The sequence below is a fragment of the Tamandua tetradactyla genome, chromosome 11 (genome assembly GCF_023851605.1).
Source record: "Tamandua tetradactyla isolate mTamTet1 chromosome 11, mTamTet1.pri, whole genome shotgun sequence".
NCBI lineage: Eukaryota > Metazoa > Chordata > Mammalia > Pilosa > Myrmecophagidae > Tamandua > Tamandua tetradactyla.
The window spans coordinates 90,016,852-90,044,691 of NC_135337.1; the positions used below are offsets into that span (position 1 = coordinate 90,016,852).

Below are 27,840 nucleotides of genomic sequence, written 5' to 3' on the forward strand. Positions count from 1 at the left end.
CAAACCGTTTTGGACTTGAGTGAGCTCATATGTAAATTGCGACTTGCAGACTCCTCTGCAGGTTTATCAGTGGCCAGAGTACTTTGTTATGTCTCTGGTGGAAAGAGCTCCTCTGGCATTTTGTGTGTGTGTGTATTTGTGTGTGTGCTTGTGCATGTGTGCATATATTCAAAGTTAATTGGTGGACCGTAACCCTTAGGCTTCTGAGTATAGGAATTTTGTGGTGCTCTAAATTGTAATATCTTCTTTCTCTTGCCTGAGTTCTTCCTAATTTCCATGTAACTTTTTAATTTCCATGAAATGAGAGAGACAAGGGAAGAAACCGAGTCTTTAATACATATTACACAAAGAAGTATAACATGTGTAATACTTCTTTAAAAGAATATTTACATTTAGTCAGCTGGACCTGTCCACTTCTGATGGCCGTAAGTCAGGATGAAGTGGTCAACTGGATTTCTTGAAACTTGGATTTTCACAGGCCTCCACACCTCTCATGTTTGTGAGGAGAATAGAAGTAAAGCTCCTGGGTTCTCATTATGTACTCGGTCAAGGCTTTGTTCTTTTTTCATGTAGTGCTGCATGATATGGTGATTACTAAGGGAGGAGGTGAGTTTTTCTCACAAGGACTCATAGTTTCCAAGTAGAAATAATTGTTTTATTTGTTTAGCATTTCTCTCATTTTTCCAAGGAACTCTGGGCCCTGCTATTAGAGAGCAGTAATACTTGAAGTGATCTCAGTAAAAATAGAGAGATTAGTTTTGTGTATTTGTGAGACTCTTAAATTTGTGAGGAAGCGAGTGTGGATAACATGAAAGAGTTATGATGATCCAGTCACAGAGCAGATGTTTAGAGGCCACAGATGTAATGTGAAAGTCCTGTGCAGTCCTCTCTGCTTGGTCTCACTCATCTTCCTGCACACATATGGGGCGTGTTTTAGAACTCAGTGACCTTTGAGGATGTGACTGTGAACTTCACCGTGGAGGAGTGGGCTTTGCTGGATCCTGCCCAGAGGAAGCTCTACAGGGACGTGATGCTGGAAACCTTCAGGAACCTGGCCTCAGTAGGTAAGGAGGACATCATCCCTCCATTTAGGCATTTAGTGAAGAAGGATTTCTTTTACCAGTGCCATTGAAAGATCTGAAGTGCAGAAAGGGCATACACTGGTGAATAAGGCAGCATGATCACAGCCGTCCTAGAATCTAATAATTTTTCCATGACATCAAAAATCTGTTTATTAGTATGAGCTATTCTTTTTGTCTTATTTAAAAGTCTTGTAGGGCAGGCCACAGTGGCTCAGCAGGCAGAGTTCTTGCCTGCCATGCTGGAGACCCGGGTTTGTTTCCTGGTGTCTGCCCATGCAAAATAAGCAAATAAATAAAAGGAAAAAAAAAAGTCTCGTTAGTCTTTAATGCCATCAGTGTGGGTGCAGGCCTTGTGGATCATTTGGGGGCACGCAGTGGTGTTCTTGTTTGACTTTATGATGTTCCTTAAATTGGCAACTATTTTTATTATTTGTGCCTGTTGATAAATTTCTGTAAAAGAAACACATTAATGCCTTTTTGCTCGTAGGACTTGTAAGATTTGTTCACTTTTTTTGGTTGGTGTTATTTCAGGTGATGAGATTCAATTTCAAGCCAAAAGGTTCATTTCCCCAGAGAAAAGTTTTGGAGAAAACATAGTCAAGGAACAGAAAATATCAAAATTCACAAAAAATGATTCTTCAATCAGCATTTTAGGAAAAAATGTGGAAGCCCATAGCATTGAATATCAGCACAAAAACCAGAGGAGGAATTTGAGGTGAGTTGTACTCACAAGATAAAGCAGCGTGCCAATTGAGAATCTTAGTATATCATGAAATTAAGAAAAGAAAATTGAGGAAACAAAACCATATGCCTGGCTTCAACTTGTTTATTCTCAGAGAATTTCACCAAAAAATATTCTCTTAAATGTAATATAGGGCGGTCAATGGTGGCTCAGTGGCAGAGTTATCGCCTGGGTTCGATTCCTGGAGCCTGCTTATGCCAAAAAGAAAACCCCCAAAAAGCCAAAACAATTGTAATATAGTGGTTCATTATGCCAATTTGGAACTGTTGTGTAACCCAGAAAAGTCATATTCTTTAATCCTCATTCAATATTTTTGGGTGGGATCTTTTTAATTAAATTGTTTCCATGAAGATGTGACCCACCCAATTGTGGGTGGGACCTTTTGATTAGGTGGTTTCCATGGAGGTGTCTCCACCTGTGTTAGTTTATTAAAGCTGCCAGAATGCAATATACCAGAGATGGAAAGGCTTTTATGAAGGGAACTTTTTTTTTTTTTTAAATACATGGGCAGGCACCGGGAATTGAACCTGGGTCCTCTGGCACGGCAGGCAAGCGTTCTTGCCTGCTGAGCCACCGTGGCCTGCCCTGAAGGGAACTTTTCATGTTAGAAGTTTACGGTTCTAAGTAAGTGAAAGTGCCAAATTAGGGTACTAACAAGAGGTTACCTTCACTCATGAAAGGTTGATGCCATCTGGAATGCCTCTGTCAGCTAGGAAGGCATGTGGCTGGCATCTGCTGATCTTTGTTCCTGGTTTGTTGCTTCCACTTCTGATGCCAGTAGTTTCCTCACTCAGTTCCTTTGGGACACACCTCTGGATTCTGGCTTGTTTAGCATCTCATGGGAAGGCTAATAGTAGTATCTGCTGGGTTCTGCCCAAGTCTAGGCATCTCCCTCTCTGGGTGCTCGAAGCATCTCCAAATGTCTGTATCTCTGAAGTAAGTGTTCTCCAGGAGTCTGCATCTTTGTCAGCTCTGAGCTTTCTCCAAAATATTTCTTCTTTTAAAGGACTTCAGTAAACTTATCAAGACCCACTTGGAACGAGTGGAATCACATTTCCATCTAATCAAAAGTTCATACCCACAATAGGGCGCGTCAAATCTGCGTGGAGATAATCTACTCAGAAGTTTCCACCCTACAATATTGAATCAGGATTAAAAGAAGTGGCTGCCCCCACAAGCTTGGATCAGGATTAAAACGTGGATTTTCTGGGGTACATAGTTTCAAACCAGCACACCATCTATTCAAGGTAAATCACTTACTAGAGCCCATTAAGAGGGAACCATTTTGGCAAAAGCTTCAGAGCCCACAGAGCTGATGCAGACAAGAGACCTTTGGAGGTGCAGAAGAAAACGCCCCTGGGGAAGCCATTACATTTTGAACCAAGAAGACGAGAGTCAAAGCTAGTAGATGCTACCATGTGCCTTCCCAGCTGACAGAGAAACCCTGAACATCACCAGCCCTTTCTTGAGTCAAGGTATTTGTCCTTGGATGCTTTCGTTTGGACATTTTTATAGCCTTAGCACTGTAAATTTGCAACTTAATAAATTCCCTTTTTAAAAGCCATTCCATTTCTGGTATACTGCATTCTGGTGGCTTTAACAAGCTAAAACATTCATCATTTGAAAAATAATTCAGTTGGAAATAATATCAAGAAACCCACATATATGAAACACTGTATAATATTTGTAGTCGAGTCCGTCCAGGCATTCAGTTTGTTCCTCTTTCAGAGACAGTAGAATCCTATAAATTCTAATATTTATTAAAAATATTAAATCACTAATAAGCCATTAACAATTTGCTCCTCATTTTAATAGAACTCATTCAATGAAGAGGAACTCTAAAAGTAATGAAGATAATCAATGCAAAGATGCCTTCAGACAAATTCAAAATCTTAATCTGTATAAGATAACTACTGGAGTAACAGTCTATGAATGCAGTGTTTGTGGGAAAGACTTAATGCGTCATTCAGCCCTGAAGAGGCACATCAAATCTCACATTGGCTACGTGCCATATGAATATCAAGAATATGAAGGCAAGCCGTATGAATGTAAAAAATGTGGGAAAACCTACAGCAATCTCCAGTGGTTTCAAAGACATGAAAGCACTCATAATGGAGAGAAACCATGTGGATGTAAGAAATGTGGGAAAGACCTTACTTATCTCTCAAAACTTCAAAGACATATTGTAACACCCTGGAGAGAAACCCTATGATATAAGCCATGTGGTCAAGCTTTTGGTTGCCTCAATTCCCTTTGAAGATATAAAAGGACTGACACTGGAGAGAAGCCCTATGAATGTAAAAAATGTGGGAAAGTCTTCAGTTATTCTCAATCTTTTCAAAGACATGAAAGAAGTCATACTGGAGAGAAACCTTATAAATGTAAGGAAGGTGGGAAAGCTTGGTACAAACTAATTCATGTACAATGGTCTAGAAAATTCGCACAACGAGAGAAATTTTGTAAAACTTACAAATGTGATATTATCTTTATCAGTATCTCATTATTATAATAGACCTTTAGACCATGAATTTCAAGCACTTTTGCAAATAAACAGCGAGGTGAGAAATTACTCTTTACGTTTTCTTTTAACAATAGTACATAAATTTTAATAGATAGTGGGTTCTTTTCTTTATGATTAATTGATGAAAATAATTCTATTTCCATTTTGAAGTCTGTTGGATCCATGGATTATTTGAAGTGTGTTTTTAATTTGCAAGCAGCTTGAACTTTTATATAAAGTGTTCTTCAGGGAAGAGCCATTGAAAAATGACACCTTGTGTATATGTTGGGATTTTCTTTCAGGCCTTGTTGGCAGATACTGTATGTCATTTATCCATTACATATATTCCATCTTTCTTACTGATAAAAGCTTTTATTTTGAATGCCAGAGGATACTTATTCTTGCTGATAAATAGTTGGCAGACATCTATAAGTATGCAAAATTTGTCAAAGAGTACAGTGTAATGTGAATTGTTATTTTCATCTTTTGCCTCTTGCTTTTTTGCCCTTGCCTTTTCTGGGTATTTGTATTAGTTTGTTAAATACTGCTGGAATGCAGTATACCAGAAATGTGTTGGGTTTTATAGAGGAAATTTATTAAGTTACAAGTTTGCAGTTCTAAGGCCATAAAAATGTCCAACTAAGGCATCCAGAGAAAGATACCTTGATTCAAGAAAGGCCTATCTTGGAAGGTAGGTGGCTGGCATCTGCTAGTCCCTTGGCTTCTGGCTTCAAACAACTTCCCTGGGGGGCATTTTTTCCTGCATCTCCAAACGTCTCTGGATTGGCTCTGAAGCAGCTCCAGTGTTTCCCCTTTTAAAGGACTGATGCACCTTGAATGGGCAGAATCACACCTCCATCTAATCAAAAGATCACATCGATAAGTGGGTGTGTCACATCTCCATGGAAACAATCCAGTCAAAACTTCCACCCCACAATATTGAATCACATCGAAAAGAAACATGGCTGGTCTGGGAACATAACAGCTTCACACTGGCATAGTGTTAATTAATAGGCCTTAAATTAAGAAGAGAGACCTTTAAGTTGACAACAAAATCTAGAGTTGGAGATGGCTGGCCTTGGATTGTATTCTGTCAATTTGAGTAATGTTGGGGACTACATTTTCCAGAATCTATTCCTTTATTTATTTCATGCTAGAATTCACCAAAACTTTAATTTGCAGGAGATTTGGAGGGCCGAAGTGAAAAAGATTACTGAAGTTTTTGGTGCTACCCTACAGGAGACAGATTGCAGCTTTTTTTAACTGAATCTTGGCCGTGCCAATCAAGAGGATCTTCAAAACCAGCACCACCTTTTTGGCTTTCATTTCTTCTCAGATGTAGTCTTGCACAGATGTCTCCTCAAGTTCCACATCAAAGGTCCATTAGCTGTTTGGCATTCATCCAAGACCTTAGTGGTCTGCCAGGCCACTGATTTGTACTGCCATCTTTGGGACTATTCTCTGATGCTCTACCTGCCCTCTTCTCTAGACTGTATCTGTCTAATTTGTACAGTAGACACTTTACTCTGTTAGTATGGCTAGTGTGTGTTCCTCATTCTACCATGACAGCTACAGTGTTAGCCACCAGAGAAAGTACACAGGGGCTATTTGTTTACTGCTTTGTGAATAAGTACTCTGCCCATGTGAGCATATTTATGTGAAAATAATTGCCTTCCTCCTTTCAGCCAGATTATGGGAGTTTGCAGTTACTGCTGATGGGATGTCATCTACGAGCATGTGTTCAACTATTATGTTTCATTATGTGTGTTTCATAACAGTGTGCATTGATTTTGTCAAAAACTTCTGTGGCTGTTTCTTAGAAATATCCTATTAGCAATGTTTTCAAGTAAGTTGTATATTTATATAACTTGTATACTTACACAACCTAGAGAAAATGTTATTGTCTTTATTTTTGATTTACTGGAGCATATATTCAAATACCCCAATGTATTTATATAGATTGTCAGATTGACCTTATTTCCTTATACATTTTAGTGCATTATTGACAAGGTACGTGTATTACCAGTTGCTACGAGTTCAGACAGTTTTCTTTCAGACAAATTTTATTTTTCGTTTCCCTCTAGTTATAATTTCTATCATTAAAATAACATCTGATTCACAATGATACCACCTTAAATCATGGCTTCGTCAGTACTCTCTTGCCAAAGACCACTGGGGTCACACCAGTAGTTAAAGAGAGGGGTGTACTGAACTGTAGCAATCAGGATGACTGTGGAATAAGAAGACTGTTGGGTATATCAGTAATAGGGTATTGAAAATAACTTACAGGATTTGGGTTTGTGTTAGATCATTTGGCTGACAGAACACAGATCCGGCTCTGTACTGTCCAGGAGACCCTGGCATGTCCTATCTTTGCTGAAGTGTACAGGTGAATGAGGTGGCCATCTCTCTGAGGCAGAGCCAGCATCTGCTATTTCCAAAAGGTGAGTTGGAGACTCAGGAAAGGGACAGGGCTTAAATTACAGAAGCCATACCACCTGCATTTGAACAGCTGCCTGACTTTTACTGGGTCTCACAAGTATCACTCTGTGTCCAGGGGATTTATGGGTCCAGCACTTGAGGCCTCTACCTACCTGCCTTCACCAGCAGAGACGCTGTGGGTGATGACAACATCAGAAGACATAGACCCCAGGGGCGATGGCGAGGACAGCTGCAAAGCTGATGGAGCAGGTTTGTGGGCAGATGAGGAGACCTCACATGACGTAATGGCTCCTGAGGGGACCACAACGAAGGACATGGCAGCCGCGTGAAGAAGTGGACACTGTCTCTTGAGTGAGGTTTCAGTTAGAAAGTACTGATACTAGAATCAAATAGTGAGGGGTGTGTTTCTGCAAGAATCCTGTACGAGCATGAGGGGTTGCAGCGTTCTAACACCAGCTGTTTTGGGCCCTAACTCTAGGCTCCCATCTTGTGCTTATTATGGAAATGAATTTTTGTACTCTGTGAGCTCAGCAAGTGTGAAGTCCCTTCTCCATCAGGAAGGGCCAAAGACCTTTCTTTGGGGATTGAGTCTGGGTTCAGTGTACACCCTTTTGCTGTTTGGTATTGGGGGTGTGCTGGTTTGAATCTGTTAATGTGCCTCAGAAAAGACCATAGTCTTTTAGTTCATTCTTGTGGGGGCAGACCCACTGTGGTGAGTCCTTTTGATTAGACTGTTTCAATTAAGATGTGACCCAGTCCATTCAGGGTGGGTCTTCATGCTTTATGGGAGTCCTTTGGGAAGAGGATAAAAGACATTAAAAGCCCAGAGAGGTTGGAGAGAAACGTTCCAGGAAAAATAAGCAAGGACCTACAGTAACTGAGAGAGAAAGCTATTAAAACCACAACCCAGGAGAGAAGGACCAGCAGACATCACCATGTGCCTTCTCCTGTGCTTGTTTAAAATGTACCCCAGAAAAGCCATGTTCTTTAATCCTAATTTGGTACTGCTGGGTGGGATATTTTTGATTAAGTTGTTTCCATGGAAATGTGTCTCTACCCATTTAAGGTGGAGTTGCTTACTGGAGTCCTTTAAGAAGGAATCGTTTTGGAAAAAGCTTCAGAGCTGATAGAGCCAACATGAGACCCAGACATTCGGAGATGCAGAACGTAAACGCCCCCGAGGAAGCTGTTTGAAACCAGAAGCCAGAGACCCCAGCAGATGACAGCCATGTGCCTTCCCAGGTGACAGGGGTGTTCTGAACCCATTGGCCTTTCCTGAGTCAAGGTTTCTTTCCCTAGGTGTCGTAGTTTGGACATTTTAATGGCCTTAGAACTGTAAACTTGCAGCTAATAAATTCCCTTTTAAAAAGCTGTTCCGTTTCTGGTATGTTGCATTCCTGCACCTTTAGCAAACCAAAACACCATGTGACAGAGTAAGTCCAGATGCCAGCAGCCTTTCCTCAGAGAAGTTATTTTCCTCTTGGTGCCTTAATTTGGAAATTTACATGGCCTTAGAATTGTAAGTTTGTAGCCTAATAACTCCCCATTGAAAAAGCTAGCCCATTTCTTGTATATTGCGTTGGTCAGTTTTAGCAAACTGAAACAGATTTTGGTTCCCCAAGCATGAGGTGCTGCTGCAATTTGCAAATACCAAAAATGATAGAGTGGCTTTATAATTGGGTTAGGGGAAAATTCAGGAAGAATTCTGAGGCGCTTGATAAAAAAAAAGCCTAGATTGTTTTGAAGAGACAGTTGGTAGAAATGTGGATACTAAAAGGTACCTCCAGTGAGGCCATAGAAATGATGAATGTGTCATTGCCAATTGGAAGAAAGGTGATCCTTGTTTTAAAGTAGCAGAGAATTTGGCAAAATTTAATACAGATGTTGGATGGAAGGGAGAATTTGAAAGGGAAGAGCTTGGATATCTAGCTGAGGAAATTTCCAAATTAAATATGGAGAATACAGCCTGGCTTCTCCTTGTAGCTTATAGTAAATTGTGTGAGGACAGGGCTAAGCTGAAAACTGAACTCTTGGTACAAAGAAACCATAAATTGATAGTTTGGAAAATTATGAATTCTGGAAAGTGAATTCCCAGAGAATAGAGCCCCATGAGAGGATTTGACCAGTTAGCCATTTCAGTGTGAGACAAGTTTGGAAATGGCAAGGATTATCCAGAAAGGATTTTTAGAAAGTGCTATCGTCTGATGGTTGGGACCCCTGTGGGCTGCATGTCAAATCAACAAGTTTTTGTGAGATCTGTATGAATGCAACCATTGCCAGCATGGACTAAAGTGAATAGAAAAGGGAAAAATTGAAGGAAAAATCACTTAAAAGCCAAATTTGTAGAGGAGAGTAGTGTATTGAGGTCTCTCACTGTTATTGTTGAAGCAGGAATTTCTCCAGTTTTGCAGTGATAAGTACCTTATATACTTTGAAGCATCTTGATTGGGAGTGTAAACAGTTATGATTACCATTTCCTCTTGGTGAATTGTCCTTTTTATTAATATATAGGGTCCTTCCTTATCTTTTATGACATCTTTACATTTGAAGTCTATTTTATTTGCTATCACTGTAGTTACTCCTACTTTCTTTTGGTTATATCTTGCATAGAAGATCTTTTTCCATCTTTTCACTTTGAATCTAATTGTATTGTTGGGTCTAAGATGAGTCTCTTGTAAGTTCATAGAGATGTATCATGTTTTTAAATCCATTTTGCCAATTTGTTTCTTTTAATTGGTGAATTTAGTCCATTAACATTCAAAGTTATTACTATAAGAGCAGTTCTTGAGTCTACCATCTTATCGTTTAGTTTTGTCAGAGCTATACACTGTTTTCCTTCTCTCTCTCTTTTTTTATTTTTAATTTTTTTTATCATTAATTTTGCATGGGCAGACACTGGGACTCAAACCCAGGTCTCTGGCATGGTAGGCAAGAATTCTGCCACTGAGCCACCATTGCACTGCCCCTCTCTCTATTTTTATCCTTTAAGTTACCCTTACTGATACGATACTCTTCAATTTTGTGCCCTCCCACAGATATCCCTCTCCTGTCTCTTTTTTCAACCAAAAGAAATCCCTTTAGAATTTCTTGTAGAGCAGGCCTCCTGTTGACAAATTCTCTTAGCCTTTGTTTGTCTGAGAAGATTTTACTCTCTCCCTCAGTTTTGAAGGACAACTTGACTGGATAAAGAATTCTTGGCTGGAAGTCTTTCTCAGTCAGGATCTTAAATATATCATACACTGTCTTCTCACCTCCATGGTGCCTGCTGAGCAGTCCAAACTCAGTCTTACATGGTTTCCCTTGTAGGTAGTGAATCGCTTTCCTTTTGCTGCTTTCAGGAATTTCTGCTTCTCTTTGACATTTGGCATCTGATTAGTATTTGTCTTTGAGTAGGCCAATTTGAATGTATACTGTTTGGGGTTCATTGGTCTCCTTTAATTTACATAATTATATCTTTTATAATATTTTGGAAGTTTTCCCTCATTATCTCTTTAACTAACCTTCCTAGCCCTTTACTCTTTTCATTCTGGTACAACAATGATTCGTATATTGATGCTCTTTGTGTTGTCAGTCATTTCCCTGAAATCCTATTCCATTTTTTTCTTTCTTGCCTTTTGTTCTTTTGTGCACTCGAGTTCAGTTGCCCTGTCTTGTAGGTAATTTTATTCTTTCTTCTGCCTCTTTAAATCTGCTGTTGTGTGTCTCTAGTATATATATATATTTTAATGGGCTGCTAAATGTTTTATTTATTTATTAAAAAAAATTAAGAACAAATGAACAAAAACATTAGCATATGATTCTGTTCTACATATATATTCAGTAATTCTCAATATCATCACATAGTTGCATATTCATCATTTCTTAGAACATTTGCATCAATTCAGAAAAAGAAATAAAAAGACAACAGAAAAAGAAATAAAACAATAACAGAAAAAAAGATTATACATACCATACCCTTACCCCTCACTTTCATTTATCACTAACATTTCAAACTAAATTTATTTTAACATTTGTTCCCCCTATTATTTATTTTTATTCCATATGTTCTACTCGTTTCTTGACAAGGTAGATAAAAGGAGCATCAGAGACGAGGTTTTCACAATTGCACAGTTACATTGTGACAGCAATATCATTATTCAATCATCTTCGAGAAATATCTCTGCTGGAACACAGCTCTACATTTTCAGGCAGTTCCCTCCAGCCTCTCCATTACATCTTGAATAACAAGGTGATATCTACTTAATGCATAAGAATAACCTCCAGGACAACCGCTTGACTCAGTTTGGAATCTCTCAGCCATTGACACTTTGTCTCATTTCACTCTTCCCCCTTTTGGTCCAGAAGGTTTTCTCAATCCCTTGATGCTAAGTCTCAGCTCATTCTAGGGTTTTTCTCAATCCCTTGATGCTGAGTCTCAGCTAATTCTAGGATTTCTGTTCCACGTTGCCAGGAAGGTCCACACCCCTGGGAGTCATGTCCCACGTAGACAGGGAGAGGGTGGTGAGTGTGCTCGCTGTGTTGGCTGGAGAGAGAGGCCACATCTGAGCAACAAAAGAGGCTCTCTTGGGGGTGACTCTTAGGCCTAAATTTTTTTTTAATTTTTTTATTAACAGAAAGAAAAAAAAAAGAAATTAATACAACATTTAGAAATCATACCATTCTACATATGCACTCAGTAATTCTTAACATCATCACGTAGATGCATGATCATCGTTTCTTAGTACATTTGCATTGGTTTAGAGGAACTAGCAACACAACAGAAAAAGATATAAAATGTTAATATAGAGAAAAGAAATAAAAGTAGTAATAATAGTAAAACAAACAAACAAACAAACAAACAAAAAAAAACCCTATAGCTCAGATGCAGCTTCATTCAGTGTTTTAACATGATTACTTTACAATTAGGTATTATTGTGCTGTCCATTTTTGAGTTTTTGTATCTAGTCCTGTTGCACAGTCTGTATCCCTTCAGCTTCAATTACCCATTGTATTACCCTGTTTCTAACTCCTGCTGGACTCTGTTACCAATGACATATTTCAAGTTTATTCTCGAATGTCCGTTCACATCAGTGGGACCATACAGTATTTGTCCTTTAGTTTTTGGCTGGACTCACTCAGCATAATATTCTCTGGGTCCATCCATGTTATTACATGTTTCATAAGTTTATCTTGTCTTAAAGCTGCATAATATTCCATCGTATGTATATACCACAGTTTGTTTAGCCACTCGTCTGTTGATGGACATTTTGGCTGTTTCCATCTCTTTGCAATTGTAAATAACGCTGCTATAAACATTGGTGTGCAAATGTCCGTTTGTGTCTTTGCCCTTAAGTCCTTTGAGTAGATACCTAGCAATGGTATTGCTGGGTCGTATGGCAATTCTATATTCAGCTTTCTGAGGAACCGCCAAACTGCCTTCCACAGTGGTTGCACCCTTTGACATTCCCACCAACAGTGGATAAGTGTGCCTCTTTCTCCGCATCCTCTCCAGCACTTGTCATTTTCTGTTTTGTTGATAATGGCCATTCTGGTGGGTGTGAGATGATATCTCATTGTGGTTTTGATTTGCATTTCTCTAATGGCCAGGGACATTGAGCATCTCTTCATGTGCCTCTTGGCCATCCGTATTTCCTCTTCTGGTAGGTGTCTGTTCAAGTCTTTTTCCCATTTTGTAATTGGGTTGGCGGTCTTTTTGTTGTTGAGTTGAACAATCTCTTTATAAATTCTGGATACTAGACCTTTATCTGATATGTCATTTCCAAATATTATCTCCCATTGTGTAGGCTGTCTTTCTACTTTCTTGATGAAGTTCTTCGATGTACAAAAGTGTTTAATTTTGAGGAGCTCCCATTTATTTCTTTCTTTCTTCAGTGCTCTTGCTTTAGGTTTAAGGTCCATAAAACCGCCTCCAATTGTAAGATTCATAAGATATCTCCCTACATTTTCCTCTAACTGTTTTATGGTCTTAGACCTAATGTTTAGATCTTTGATCCATTTTGAGTTAACTTTTGTATAAGGTGTGAGATACGGGTCTTCTTTCATTCTTTTACATATGGATATCCAGTTCTTTAGGCACCATTTATTGAAGAGACTGTTCTGTCCCAGGTGAGTTGGCTTGACTGCCTTATCAAAGATCAAATGTCCATAGATGAGAGGGTCTATATCTGAGCACTCTATTCGATTCCATTGGTCAATATATCTATCTTTATGCCAATACCATGCTGTTTTGACCACTGTGGCTTCATAATATGCCTTAAAGTCTGGCAGCGTGAGACCTCCAGCTTCGTTTTTTTTCCTCAAGATGTTTTTAGCAATTCGGGGTACCCTGCCCTTCCAGATAAATTTGCTTATTGGTTTTTCTAATTCTGAAAAATAAGTTGTTCGGATTTTGATTGGCATTGCATTGAATCTGTAGATCAGTTTAGGTAGGATTGACATCTTAACTATATTTAGTCTTCCAATCCATGAACACGGTATGCCCTTCCATCTATTTAGGTCTTCTGTGAATTCTTTTAGCAGTTTTTTGTAGTTTTCTTTATATAGGTTTTTTGTCTCTTTAGTTTAAATTTATTCCTAGGTATTTTATTCTTTTAGTTGCAATTGTAAATGGGATTCGTTTCTTGATTTCCCCCTCCGCTTGTTCATTGCTAGTGTATAGAAAAGCTACAGATTTTTGAATGTTGATCTTGTAGCCTGCTACTTTGCTGTACTCATTTATTAGCTCTAGTAATTTTGTTGTGGATTTTTCTGGGTTTTCTACGTATAGTATCATATCGTCTGCAAACAGTGATAGTTTTACTTCTTCCTTTCCAATTTTGATGCCTTGTATTTCTTTTTCTTGTCTAATTGCTCTGGCTAGAACTTCCAACACAATGTTGAATAATAGTGGTGATAGTGGACATCCTTGTCTTGTTCCTGATCTTAGGGGGAAAGTTTTCAATTTTTCCCCTTTGAGGATGATATTAGCTGTGGGTTTTTCATATATTCCCTCTATCATTTTAAGGAAGTTCCCTTGTATTCCTATCCTTTGAAGTGTTTTCAACAGGAAAGGATGTTGAATCTTGTCAAATGCCTTCTCTGCATCAATTGAGATGATCATGTGATTTTTCTGCTTTGATTTGTTGATGTGGTGTATTACATTAATTGATTTTCTTATGTTGAACCATCCTTGCATACCTGGGATGAAACCTACTTGGTCATGATGTATAATTCTTTTAATGTGTTGTTGGATATGATTTGCTAGAATTTTATTGAGGATTTTTGCATCTATATTCATTAGAGAGATTGGTCTGTAGTTTTCTTTTTTTGTAATATCTTTGCCTGGTTTTGGTATGAGGGTGATGTTGGCTTCATAGAATGAATTAGGTAGTTTTCCCTCCACTTCGATTATATTGAAGAGTTTGAGGAGAGTTGGTACTAATTCTTTCTGGAATGTTTGATAGAATTCACATGTGAAGCCGTCTTGTCCTCGACTTTTCTTTTTAGGGAACTTTTGAATGACTAATTCAATCTCTTTACTTGTGATTGGTTTGTTGAGGTCATCTATTTCTTCTTGAGTCAAAGTTGGTTGTTCATGTCTTTCCAGGAACCCGTCCATTTCATCTAAGTTGTTGTATTTATTAGCGTAAAGTTGTTCATAGTATCCTGTTATTACCTCCTTTATTTCTGTGAGGTCAGTAGTTATTTCTCCACTTCCATTTCTGATCTTATTTATTTGCATCCTCTCTCTTCTTCTTTTTGTCAGTCTTGATAAGGGCCCATCAATTTTTTTTGAGGTTATTTTTTTATTAATTAAAAAAAATTAACTAACACAACATTTAGAAATCATTCCATTCTACATATGCAATCAGTGATTCTTAATATCATCACATAGATGTATGATCATCATTTCTTAGTACATATGCATCGATTTAGAAAAAGAAATAGCAAGACAACAGAAAAAGAAATAAAATGATAATATAGAGAAAAAATACAAAGTACAAAAATATATAAGAAAAAAAACTAGAGCTCAGATGCAGCTTCATTCAGTGTTTTAACATAATTACATTATAATTAGGTAGTATTGTGCTGTACATTTTTTTTTTTTTAGAAATCATACCATTCTACATATGCAATCAGTAATTCTTAACATCATAACATAGATGCATGATCATCGTTTCTTAGTACATTTGCATCGGTTTAGAAGAACTAGCAATATAACCGAAAAAGATACAGAATGTTAATATAGAGAAAAAAATTAAAAGTAATAATAGTAAGAACAAAACAAAAGAAAACAAAAACCTATAGCTCGGATGCAGCTTCATTCAGTGTTTTAACATGATTACTTTACAATTAGGTATTATTGTGCTGTCCAGTTTTGAATTTTTGTATCTAGTCCTATTGCACAGTCTGTATCCCATCAGCTCCAATTACCCATTATCTTACCCTGTTTCTAACTCCTGCTGAACTCTGTTACCAATGACATATTCCAAGTTTATTCTCGAGTGTCGATTCACATCATTGGGACCATGCAGTATTTGTCTTTTAGTTTTTGGCTAGACTCACTCAGCATAATGTTCTCTAGGTCCATCCATGTTATTACATGCTTCATAAGTTTATCCTGCCTTAAAGCTGCATAATATTCCATCGTATGTATCTACCACAGTTTGTTTAGCCATTCTTCTGTTGATGGACATTTTGGCTGTTTCCATCTCTTTGCAATTGTAAATAACGCTGCTATAAACATTGGTGTGCAAATGTCTGTTTGAGTTTTTGCCCTTAATTCCTTTGAGTAGATTCCCAGCAATGGTATTGCTGGGTCATATGGCAATTCTATATTCAGCTTTTTGAGGAACCGCCAAACTGCCTTCCACAGTGGTTGCACCATTTGACATTCCCACCAACAGTGGATAATTGTGCCTCTTTCTCCGCATCCTCTCCAGCACTTGTCATTTTCTGTTTTGTTGATAATGGCCATTCTGGTGGGTGTGAGATGATATCTCATTGTCGTTTTGATTTGCATTTCTCTAATGGCCAGGGACATTGAGCATCTCTTCATGTGCCTTTTGGACATTTGTATTTCCTCCTCTGAGAGGTGTCTATTCAAGTCTTTTTCCCATTTTGTAATTGGGTTGGCTGTCTTTTTGTTGTTGAGATGAACAATCTCTTTATAAATTCTGGATATTAGACCTTTATCTGATATGTTGTTTCCAAATATTGATTCCCATTGTGTAGGCTGTCTTTCTACTTTCTTGATGAAGTTCTTTGATGCACAAAAGTGTTTAATTTTGAGGAGTTCCCATTTATTTATTTCCTTCTTCAGTGCTCTTGCTTTAGGTTTAAGGTCCATAAAACTGCCTCCAATTGTAAGATTCATAAGATATCTCCCTACATTTTCCTCTAACTGTTTTATGGTCTTAGACCTAATGTTTAGATCTTTGATCCATTTTGAGTTAACTTTTGTGTAGGGTGTGAGATATGGGTCTTTTTTCATTCTTTTGCATATGGATATCCAGTTCTCTAGGCACCATTTATTGAAGAGACTGTTCTGTCCCAGGCGAGTTGGCTTGACTGCATTATCAAATATCAAATGTCCATAGATGAGAGGGTCTATTCCTGAGCACTCTATTCGATTCTGTTGGTCGATATATCTATCTTTATGCCAATACCATGCTGTTTTGACCACTGTGGCCTCATAATATGCCTTAAAGTCAGGCAGTGCAAGACCTCCAGCTTCGTTTTTTTTTCCTCAAGATGTTTTTAGCAATTCGGGGCACCCTGCCCTTCCAGATAAATTTGCTTATTGGTTTTTCTATTTCTGAAAAATAAGTTGTTGGGATTTTGATTGGTATTGCATTGAATCTGTAGATCAATTTAGGTAGGATTGACATGTTAACTATATTTAGTCTTCCAATCCATGAACACGGTATGCCCTTCCATCTATTTAGGTCTTCTGTGAATTCTTTTAGCAGTTTTTTGTAGTTTTCTTTATATAGGTTTTTTGTCTCTTTAGTTTAAATTTCTTCCTAGGTATTTTATTCTTTTAGTTGCGATTGTAAATGGGATTCGTTTCTTGATTTCCCCCTCCGCTTGTTCATTGCTAGTGTATAGAAATGCTACAGATTTTTGAATGTTGATCTTGTAACCTGCTACTTTGCTGTACTCATTTATTAGCTCTAGTAGTTTTGTTGTGGATTTTTCCGGGTTTTCGACGTATAGTATCATATCATCTGCAAACAGTGATAGTTTTACTTCTTCCTTTCCAATTTTGATGCCTTGTATTTCTTTTTCTTGTCTAATTGCTCTGGCTAGAACCTCCAACACAATGTTGAATAATAGTGGTGATACTGGACATCCTTGTCTTGTTCCTGATCTTAGGGGGAAAGTTTTCAATTTTTCCCCGTTGAGGATGATATTAGCTGTGGGTTTTTCATATATTCCCTCTATCATTTTAAGGAAGTTCCCTTGTATTCCTATCCTTTGTAGTGTTTTCAACAGGAAAGGGTGTTGAATCTTGTCAAATGCCTTCTCTGCATCAATTGAGATGATCATGTGATTTTTCTGCTTTGATTTGTTGATATTGATTTTCTTATGTTGAACCATCCGTGCATACCTGGGATGAATCCTACTTGGTCATGATGTATAATTCTTTTAATGTATTGTTGGATATGATTTGCTAGAATTTTATTCAGGATTTTTGCATCTGTATTCATTAGAGAGATTGGTCTGTAGTTTTCTTTTTTTGTAATATCTTTGCCTGGTTTTGGTATGAGGGTGATGTTGGCTTCATAGAATGAATTAGGTAGTTTTCCCTCTGCTTCGATTTTTTTGAAGAGTTTGAGGAGAGTTGGTACTAATTCTTTCTGGAATGTTTGATAGAATTCACATGTGAAGCCGTCTGGTCCTGGACTTTTCTTTTTAGGAAGCTTTTGAATGACTGATTCAATTTCTTTACTTGTGATTGGTTTGTTGAGGTCATCTATGTCTTCTTGAGTCAAAGTTGGTTGTTCATGTCTTTCCAGGAACCCGTCCATTTCATCTAAATTGTTGTATTTATTAGCGTAAAGTTGTTCATAGTATCCTGTTATTACCTCCTTTATTTCTGTGAGGTCAGTAGTTATGTCTCCTCTTCCATTTCTGATCTTATTTATTTGCATCCTCTCTCTTCTTCTTTTTGTCAGTCTTGCTAAGGGCCCATCAATCTTATTGGTTTTCTCATAGAACCAACTTCTGGTCTTCTTGATTTTCTCTATTGTTTTCATGTTTTCAATTTCATTTATTTCTGCTCTAATCTTTGTTATTTCTTTCCTTTTGCTTGCTTTGGGATTAGTTTGCTGTTCTTTCTCCAGTTCTTCCAAGTGGACAGTCAATTCCTGAATTTTTGCCTTTTCTTCTTTCCTGATAAAGGCATTTAGGGCAATAAATTTCCCTCTTAGCACTGCCTTTGCTGCGTCCCATAAGTTTTGATATGTTGTGTCTTCATTTTCATTCGCCTCTAGGTATTTACTAATTTCTCTTGCAATTTCTTCTTTGACCCACTTGTTGTTTAAGAGTGTGTTGTTGAGCCTCCACGTATTTGTGAATTTTCTGGCACTCCGCCTATTATTGATTTCCAACTTCATTCCTTTATGATCCGAGAAAGTGTTGTGTATGATTTCAATCTTTTTAAATTTGTTAAGACTTGCTTTGTGACCCAGCATATGGTCTATCTTTGAGAATGATCCATGAGCACTTGAGAAGAAGGTGTATCCTGCTGTTGTGGGATGTAATGTCCTATAAATGTCTGTTAAGTCTAGCTCATTTATAGTAATATTCAGATTCTCTATTTCTTTATTGATCCTCTGTCTAGATGTTCTGTGCATTGATGAGAGTGGTGAATTGAAGTCTCCAACTATTATGGCATATATGTCTATTTCCCTTTTCAGTGTTTGCAGTGTATTCCTCACGTATTTTGGGGCATTCTGGTTCAGTGCGTAAATATTATGATTCTTATGTCTTCTTGTTTAATTGTTCCTTTTATTAGTATATAGTGTCCTTCTTTTTCTCTTTTAACTGTTTTACATTTGAAGTCTAATTTGTTGGATATTAGTATAGCCACTCCTGCTCTTTTCTGGTTGTCATTTGCATGAAATATCTTTTCTCAACCTTTCACTTTCAACCTATATTTATCTTTGGGTCTAAGATGTGTTTCCTGTAGACAGCATATAGAAGGATCCTGTTTTTTAATCCATTCTGCCAGTCTATGTCTTTTGATTGGGGAATTCAGTCCATTAACATTTAGAGTTATTACTGTTTGGATCATATTTTCCTCTACCATTTTGCCTTTTGTATTATATATATCATATCTGACTTTCCTTCTTTCTACACTCTTCTCCATGCCTCTCTCTTCTGTCTTTTTGTATCTGACTCTAGTGCTCCCTTTAGTATTTCTTGCAGAGCTGGTCTGTTGGTCACAAATTCTCTCAGTGACTTTTTGTCTGAGAATGTTTTAATTTCTCCCTCATTTTTGAAGGACAATTTTGCTGGATATAGGAGTCTTGGTTGGCAGTTTTTCTCTTTTAGTAACTTAAATATATCATCCCTCTGTCTTCTAGCTTCCATGGTTTCTGCTGAGAAATCTACACATAGTCTTATTGGGTTTCCCTTGTATGTGATGGATTGCTTCTCTCTCGCTGCTTTCAAAATCCTCTCTTTCTCTTTGACCTCTGACATTCTAACTAGTAAGTGTCTTGGGGAACACCTATTTGGGTCTAATCATTTGGGGTGCGCTGCACTTCTTGGATCTGTAATTTTAGGTCTTTCATAAGAGTTGGGAAATTTTCAGTGATAATTTCTTCCATTAGTTTTTCTCCTCCTTTTCCCTTCTCTTCTCCTTCTGGGACACCCACAACACATATATTTGTGCGGTTCACATTGTCCTTGAGTTCCCTGATACCCTGTTCAAATTTTTCTATTCTTTTCCGGATAGTTTCTGTTTCTTTTTGGAATTCATATGTTCCATCCTCCAAATCACTAATTCTATCTTCTGTCTCTTTAAATCTATCATTGTAGGTATCCATTGTTTTTTCCATCTTTTCTACTTTATCCTTCACTTCCATAAGCTCTGTCATTTGTTTTTTCAGTTTTTCTATTTCTTCTTTTTGATCAGCCGATGTCTTCTTCATGTCCTCCCTCAATTTATCGATTTCGTTTTTGAAGAGGTTTTCCATTTCTGTTCGTATATTCAGCATTAGTTGTCTCAGCTCCTGTATCTCTTGAACTGTTGGTTTGTTCCTTTGACTGGGCCATATTTTCAATTTTCTGAGCGTGATCCGTTATCTTCTGCTGGCGTCTGGGCATTTAGTCAGATTTCCCTGGGTGTTGGACCCCACAGGTTGAAAGATTTTTCTGTGAAATCTCTGGGTTCTGTTTTTCTTATCCTGCCCAGTAGGTGGCGCTCGTGGCACACGTTTGTCTACAGGTTTCACCAGTGAAAGTTGCTGTGGGTCCTTTAACTCTGGAAAATTCTCGCCGTAGGGGAGGTTCGGCAGCTGAATCGTCTTGGAAGAGTGCCAGCCAGCCCGGTGTTCCGAACGCGGGGAGGGTCGCAGGCCCCCCCAGCACGGAATAGCGTCCGGCCGAATTACCTAGTCGGCCCGGGGCACCACGCGTGGCGGGAGAGCGCCAGCTGTCTCAGCCCGGGAGAGTGCACTGTTCCCTGCTGGACTGGGGTGTCACGTGTTTGGAAGGGACCCCCTGTCACTGTTCTCCGCAGTCTGGGGATTTCCGACCCAACTCTCTCAGTTGGTCCGGGGGGCCTCGCGTGGTGAGGGCACCAGCCGCCGTGGCCCAAGGGGACTGCCTGTCCAATTTTGCCAGCTGGCCTGGGAAGGAGGAAGGGAGGGACTCCGGCCACTTGCCGTCCCACCCAGGAAAGCCCGCGCCCCTCGGTGATCTCACCGGAGATGGTTCTCCCAGACAGTCAGCTGTTCCAGGATGGGGTACGCCGTCCCTTTGATCTCCGTCGTGGCCCTGGGAGCTGTTCTGTATTGTCTCCACTCCCCCAGTAGCTGTTCTGGCGGAGGAAAGGTGAGGGTGGCAAGGCTGTTGAGGCCGGTGGCGGAGAAGCCGGTGAAGGTGGAAGAGGGAAGAGGAGGGCGGGCGGGTCGGCTGCTGCGGGGCGTGGGCCATGATTTGCAATTTAAATAGTTACTAAGTTATGTTTAAAAAGAAGAAAAGAAAACCCACTGTGATGGTAAGATTCAGGTGTCAGCTCAGCTAGGTCATGGTGTCCAGTTATTTGGTCAAGCAAGCACTGGCCTGATTGTTACTGTGAGAGTGTTTCATGGACGTAAATAATCAGTAGTTGATTGCATGTATGGCTGAATACATGTACAGTCAACTAAAGAGACTGCCTTCAACAGTGAGAGAAATGTCATCTAATCAGCTGAAGGCCTTAAAAGAAGTAAGATTTCAGCTGTCAGAAGGAAGAATTTTCATCTCAAGTTAGCCAGCTTCTGGGAAATTCATCAAAAACCTTCTTCCAAGTTCCCAGCATATGTCTTACCTTCTGGAATTCAGATTTGCCCATTCCAGCAGTCAGCTTTCTTAGTGAACTGTCAGGCAGTGGCTTTAAAAATAATTTACAGTCCCTGTGCTGGTTTGAAACTGTTGTGTACTCCAGAAAAGCTATGTTTTAAAATTCTCATTGGATATTGCTGGGTGGGATCTTTTTTTTTTTTTTTTTTTTTTACATGGGCAGGTGCCGGGAATCAAACCCAGGTCCTCTGGCATGGCAGGCAAGCGTTCTTGCCTGCTGAGCCACCGTGGCCCGCCCTGGGTGGGATCTTTTTAATTAAGTTGTTTCTAGGGAGATGTAACCCACCCAATTCTGGGTGATTAGGTGGTTTTTATAGAGACGTGTATCTAACCATTCAAGTTGGGGTCACTTATTGGAGCCCTTTAAGAAGGAACCATTTTGGAAAAAGCTTCAGAGCTGACACAGACAAGAGACCTTTGGAGATCAGAAGGAAAACGCCCCTGGTAAAACCTTTTGAAATAAGAAGCCTGGAGAGAATGCTAGGAGACATCACCCTGTGCCTTCTCAGATGACAGAGAAACCCAAATGTCATCAGCCCTTTCTTAAGTCAAGGTATCTTTCTCTGGACACCTTAGTTGGACATTTTAATGGCCTTAGAGCTGTAAACTTGCAACTTGATAAATTGCATTTATATTGCATTATGAGGTGGGCCACAGTGGCTTAGCAGGCAGAGTGCTTGCCTGCCATGCCAGAGGACTCGGGTTCGATTCCCAGTGCCTGCCCATGTAAAAAAAAAAAACGTTGGAGGATAAGAAATTCTCCAACAAATATGTATTGCATTCTGGCAGTTTTAGCAAACCAAAACACACACACACACACACACACACACACACACACAGCTTTTTCTCTTCCCCCCTCCCGATAATCTCTAATTTGCTTTCCATCACTGCAAATATGTCATTTCTAGTCATCTCTTATAAGTGATATTATATAGTTTTTGCCCTTATGTGTCTTATTTCACTGAGCATAATGTGTTCAGAATTCTTCCATGTTGCAGCATGTCTCATAACTTCAGTTATTCTTATAGCCAAATAATATTCCACCATGTGTATGTACCACATTTTGTTAATCCATTCATTTGCTGATAGAGTGTTGGGTTGTTTCCAGCTTTTGGCTATTGTGAATAATGCTATCAGTATTATTGTGCAACTATCTGTGGCCCTTTTCTCACACTCTTTGGGTGTATACCTAGACGTGGGGTGGCGGGGTCAAGTGGGTATTCTATATTTAACTTTTTGCGAAACTGTTGTGTCACTTCACAGTGGCTGTCCCATTTTATCTTTCCACTAACAATGCACTAAGGTTCCAATTTTTCCACATCCTTACCAACGCTTGTGATTTTCCATTTTAAAAGCATTATTCATCCTTGTAGGTGTGAAGTGGTATATCATTGTGGTTTTAATTTGAATTTCCCTATTGGTTAATGATGTTGAACATCTTTTCATGTGTTTATTGGCCATTTAGTATAACTTTTCTGAAAAAAATATCTACTAGAGTCCTTTTTCCATTAAAAAAACAAACTCATTACAAAGCTATCATAATCAAAACAACTGTGGTATTGGCACAAGGACAGACATATAAACCAATGGAATCAGAATCTCACATCTATGGCAAAATGATTTTTGACCAGAGTGTGAACTGCACTCAATGGGGAAAGAATAGTCCCTAAACAAATTTTACTAGAAAAACTGGATATCCAGAAAAGAAAGAAAGTAGACCCCTACCTCAAACCATTGAGGTACAAAATACAAAAATTCACTCAAAACGGATCAAAGACCTAAATATAAGAACTAAAACTATAAAATTCCCAGAAAAAAAATAAGGAAACATCTTCAGGACCTTGTATTAGGTATTAGTTCATTAGACTTTAGGCTAAAAACACAAGCAACAAAAGAAAAAATAGATAAACAGGACTTCATCAAAATTAAAAAGTCTTGTGTATCAAAGGACATTATCAAGGGAGTGAAGACAACTTACAGAATGGGAGAAAATATTTGGAAATTATGAATCTGCTAAGAGTTTAATATCCAGAATATATAAAGAACACCTATATTTCAAAAACAGAAACTCAACCCAATTTAAAAATGGACAAATGACTTAAATAGATATTTCTCCGAAAAAGATATACAAATGAACAGGTGCTCAACATCATTTGCCATTAGGGAAATGCAGATCAAAACCACAATGAGATACCATCTCACATGTGCTAGAATGGCTTGTATTTTTTTTTAATATGTTGGGTGTCACATTTCATTCTTTTTTTCATATGACGATTGCAGCAGCATTTGTTGAAATTTTTTTTCAGGGGGGGCGGGGATGTGCATGGGCCAGGAATCAAACCTGGGTCTCCCGCATGGCAAATGAGAATTCTACCATTGAACTACCCTTGCACCCCGTAGCATGGCTTGCATTAAAAAAATGAAAGTAACAAATGGTGGCCAAGATGTGGAGACCTAGGAATCCTCTTACATTCTTGGTGGGAATGTAAATGGTGCAGACACTGTAGGAAACATTTTAGTGTTTTTTCAGCAGGTATAGAATGACCAATGATCTGGCAAGCTCACTACTAGGTATATACCCCAAAGTATTAAAAGTAGGGGCTTGAACTTATATATATTTGCACACTGATGTTCAGATGGCATTATTCATCATTGCCAAAAGATGGAAGCAACCCAAGTATCAGTATCCATCAACCAATGAATGGATAAACAAAATGCGGTAAACACATACCATGGAATATTATTCAGCTGAAAAAAAGAATGAAGTCCTGATACATGCAATATTATGGATGACCCTTGAAGACATCATGTTGAATGAAGTAAGCCAGACAGACAAATATTCTATGAATTCACTTATATGAAATAGCTAGACTATGCAAATTCATAATCAGAAATAAGTTACCAGGGGCAGACGTGGGGATGTGGAATGGAAGTTAATTATCAGCTCATAGAGGGTTTCTGTTTCAGTGGAAAGTTTTGGTGGTGATGGTAGCACTTTATTTGTGAAAATAATACCACTGAACTGTGTATTTAAAAAGGGATTAAAATGGAAAATTTTAGGTTATATATACATTAACAGCATAATTTTTTTAAAAGCATAGAACCGTACAACACAATTAACCCTAAACTATGGACCATATTTCTAATATAATAGTATTGCTTCATCAACTGTAACAAGGACACACCACTAATGTAAAATGTTAAAAATAGGGAAAGCCGTGTTTGTAGGATGGGAGGAGGGCGACATATTGGGCTCTTTGTACTTTCTCCATGATTTTTCTGCAAATGTACAACAGCTTTAATTAATAATAATAATAAGATATAGTCTGTCCTGGAAGACAATTTCAAATTAATAATTAAAAATGAGGAGTTGGGCCACAGTTGCTCAGCAGGCAGAGTTCTTGTCCGCTGTGCCAGAGACCCGGGTTCGGTTCCCGGTACCTGTCCATGCAAAAAACAAAAAAGGAGGGGAATCAGAGAGAAAGAGGTGGGTCAACCCCCAGGTAAGCTAGACTTCTTGAAAGGAGAGATCCTTATACAATGTGTAGGATTTAGCTACCTGAATACTTGGACACATTAGTGGGGTCACAGTGGGGTTTGCGAAATTTCAAGCATATAAAAATCCCCAGGCAGCAGAGAACAAGGGAAGGGAGAGTTCAAATTTGAATAGTTGTTTTACATAAAAATTTGCTAACATGAAAACAATAGTTTACTGGCATCTTTATTTTCTGAAGGGAATAATTATTTGCCAGTTTTTTTTTTAAGTCACAAAAATTACAAGTTACTCTGTTGGATTCCCATTTAGACGCAGAAATTGAAGGTCTGGTCTTAATTCAGTTATCAATGGGGTGTGAGCCTGGAGTGGGAGCAGAGGCTCCAGGCCAATGCCTCACAGCTGAAATAACCTTGAGCCTACAAAGGAAGGGGAGGGAAGTCCCTTTGGCTCTAACTGGGGGGCCTCCAGCCACTGAGAACAAGGCAGGACGTAGGAGTTACTGAGAAGCCACAGTGCAATGGAAAGCAAGAGACCCGCAGGCAGACGAGCTGGGGGGGGGGGGGGGGGGAACGGGAGGGGGGGTTGGGTTTCTGAACTTGCAATTGTGGTCGCCTGGGGCGTTTTCTGCCCAGTGTTTGGGTTTTGGCTTGCGGAGGGGGTGGAATCAGAATTTTATTTCTGTAAATTGAGAAAGTCTTTCAAGGTCAGACTTAGACAAAGACTCCTTTGGCTGGTCTCCTGGGGAAAGCGTATGAGTGTGAATGTTTATGAGACTGAGTGTAAAGAGGGAGAGAGTGATGTATTTTCAAATCCCAGAGTTAAATTTCTCAGGTTTCTCTCCCTCATTTTCAGGGGCTACATTTCAGCAGGGTCTGGTCACCGAGCTTTGGGAGTTTCTCGAACTTTGTGAACGCTGGTTTCTGTTGTGAACCTGGAGTGAAACAGGCTGCTTGCGATCTGGGCGAACGCTTGTCTTTCTTCCTTTTTGGAAGAAATTTATGGAATGCTGCTGCCATATAACTCTACGTGTTCTTTTTTTCCCACGTAATTAATAAAATTCATCGTCTGTAGGTAGGTGTTCATGTTCATGGTTGAAAATATGAGAAAAGAGGGAGCCTTGTTCACGGCCCCTGCAGCCTCAACCCGAAGAACTGACCCCAGGAGGCCATCGGGCCCGCGTGGGTCACTGTGGCCTGGCCTGGGCGCCCTGCAGCTCTCTGACCGGGGAATGGCTGCATTGGACAATCTGAATCTGGAAGACCCTGTGCTCACCTGTGACCCCGCATCTAGGAGGAAGAAGAGGGATGGATCCTCTGAGCTCGCAGAAGGTGCTTCCGCGTTCTCTGGGAGGCGAGGAGGGAGTTTTGTTAAATGCAAATATTAAATGCAAACGCAAACGTCCAGGGCGGGGATTAGGACCCGCCGGCAGTGGAGAAGCCCGGCTCCACCGTGGAGCCCGCTGGCCTGACCCACCCAGCTCAGCCACGAGTCCTCCCGCCCTCCTGTCACTCAGGCCTCAGGGGGGCGGGCCAAGAGGACTGTCCAATGAGAGGCATTGGGGCGGGCTCTAGAGATCTGTCCAATAAGGGGTATTGGGGTGGGTTCTGGAGATACAGCCAATGAGGGACATTGGGGCGGTCTGTCCAATGAAGGGCGTCGGGGCGGGCTCTTAGCGCTCTGTCCAACGAGGGACATTGGGGCGGGCTCAGGAAGTCTTTCCAATGAGGAGCGCTGGGGGCGGGGCGGCGCTGGAGAAAGGCGCAGGGTGATGTCGGCTCCTCTCGGCCCCGACGCGAGCGCGTCTCGCCCTCCCCGAGCGGCCCCGGGAGGCCCTGCCTGCGTCCCTGGCGCCCTGCCCCCTGCCCGGGCCGCGGAGCCGTCGGGCGGAGGCCCCGGGAGCCCTCGGGAGGCGGAAATGGTGAGTGCGCGGGGCCGGGGGCCGGGGTCCCGGGTCTGGGGGACGGAGGGCGCGGCTGGGACGCGGCCGGCGCCGGCTGGGGGCGCGGGACCCCGGGTCGCCTCCGCGCTCCAGGCCGGGGTGTCGGGGCCTGCGGGGGCCGCTCGGGCTGCAGCCCTCTCGGCGCGCAGGGTGGGGCCGGGCCGGCAGCCGAGACCCCGGGCGTCCTGTCGGGTCCCAGCGCGCCGCCCCCGCATCCCCGCCCGCAGCCCTCCCTGGGCCCCTTAGCGCCGCCGCCCCCCGTCTCCCGGGGCTCGGGAGTGGGCGCGGAGGTCCTCAGGGGAGGGTCCCCCTTCGGCTTGTGGGGTTCGCGCCTGGGAGGCGCCCCCAGGACCGGCAGAGAGCGAGCGCGCGGGGCGGTGGGTGGGGTCCCGGTGTCTCTTCCACCCTAAGCCTTCCCCGTGTTTGGGGGAAAGGGCCCCCCAGCCCAGCTCCTCTATGGCTGGCATTAAACCCCTCAAGTCTCCCCTCTCTCCCCGCGTTCCCACAGCCAGCCTCCCTCTTCTTCCCCACGTCGCCTTCGCCTCTGACCCCAGGCTTGGTTTCAGACACCTGCAGTGATTTTCATGGTTTGTCACTTTCCCACGGAGTAGGGGAAGGCTCTTAACAGATTTATTTTTGGTTGCTATTATTTTACGTGAGAGGAAAGCAGAGAATAACTCTTAACACCCCGTGGTATAAAATCCTGGGGCCTCTCCTCCCAGTGTCTGTCATGGGACCGTCTTTGAGTTGGGGTCCCTCTTGGCGAGCATCACTGGTCCATCCGCCCTTTGAGCCCGGCCTCCCTTTTCCTGGTCTGTTCCCTGACCTGTCCGGGATGGACCTAGGATGCCCCGGAGCTGCCATCTTCCTTGGAGAGTTTTGGGAATTCCAGCCCCTGAAATCTTCCGCACCAGAGGGGATGCTAAAACTTTTTACCTAAAAACCTACCTTCTGGGGGCACTCCGGAGGTTTTGTTGGTCAAACGAGGTTTGCTTTGGATATTCATTGGTTGTTCCTTCCTGTGCTATTGAAGGGGAAAGACAGAATTCCTGCCTTCGGGGTTCTCACGGACAAACGAAGGGA

The 27,840-nt window shown here is 40.6% G+C and overlaps 2 protein-coding genes across 5 annotated transcripts in view; both read left to right on the forward strand.

Annotated features, from left to right (window-relative positions):
• LOC143650664 (zinc finger protein 564-like) overlaps positions 1 to 5,483 on the forward strand; it is a 47,378-nt gene extending 41,895 nt beyond the window's left edge. Inside the window, exons 2-4 of one of the 3 annotated variants that reach the window (XM_077121717.1) lie at positions 938 to 1,064; positions 1,614 to 1,797; positions 3,640 to 4,749. In XM_077121717.1, the coding sequence (XP_076977832.1) occupies positions 1,031 to 1,064; positions 1,614 to 1,797; positions 3,640 to 4,036 (615 nt within the window). In that variant the 5' untranslated portion in view covers positions 938 to 1,030 and the 3' untranslated portion in view covers positions 4,037 to 4,749. Of the gene's footprint in view, positions 1 to 937; positions 1,065 to 1,613; positions 1,798 to 3,639 lie in introns of all 3 variants that reach the window. The other 2 variants (XM_077121716.1, XM_077121715.1) reach the window with 2 other exon arrangements.
• LOC143650659 (uncharacterized) overlaps positions 1 to 27,840 on the forward strand; it is a 118,210-nt gene that overhangs the window by 41,890 nt on the left and 48,480 nt on the right. Inside the window, exon 1 of one of the 2 annotated variants that reach the window (XM_077121711.1) lies at positions 26,584 to 26,736. The exons of the other annotated variant lie outside the window; for it this stretch is intronic. Coding sequence (XP_076977826.1) covers positions 26,587 to 26,736 — 150 coding nt within the window. The 5' untranslated portion in view covers positions 26,584 to 26,586. Of the gene's footprint in view, positions 1 to 26,583; positions 26,737 to 27,840 lie in introns of those variants that run through there. 2 annotated transcript variants of the gene reach the window in all.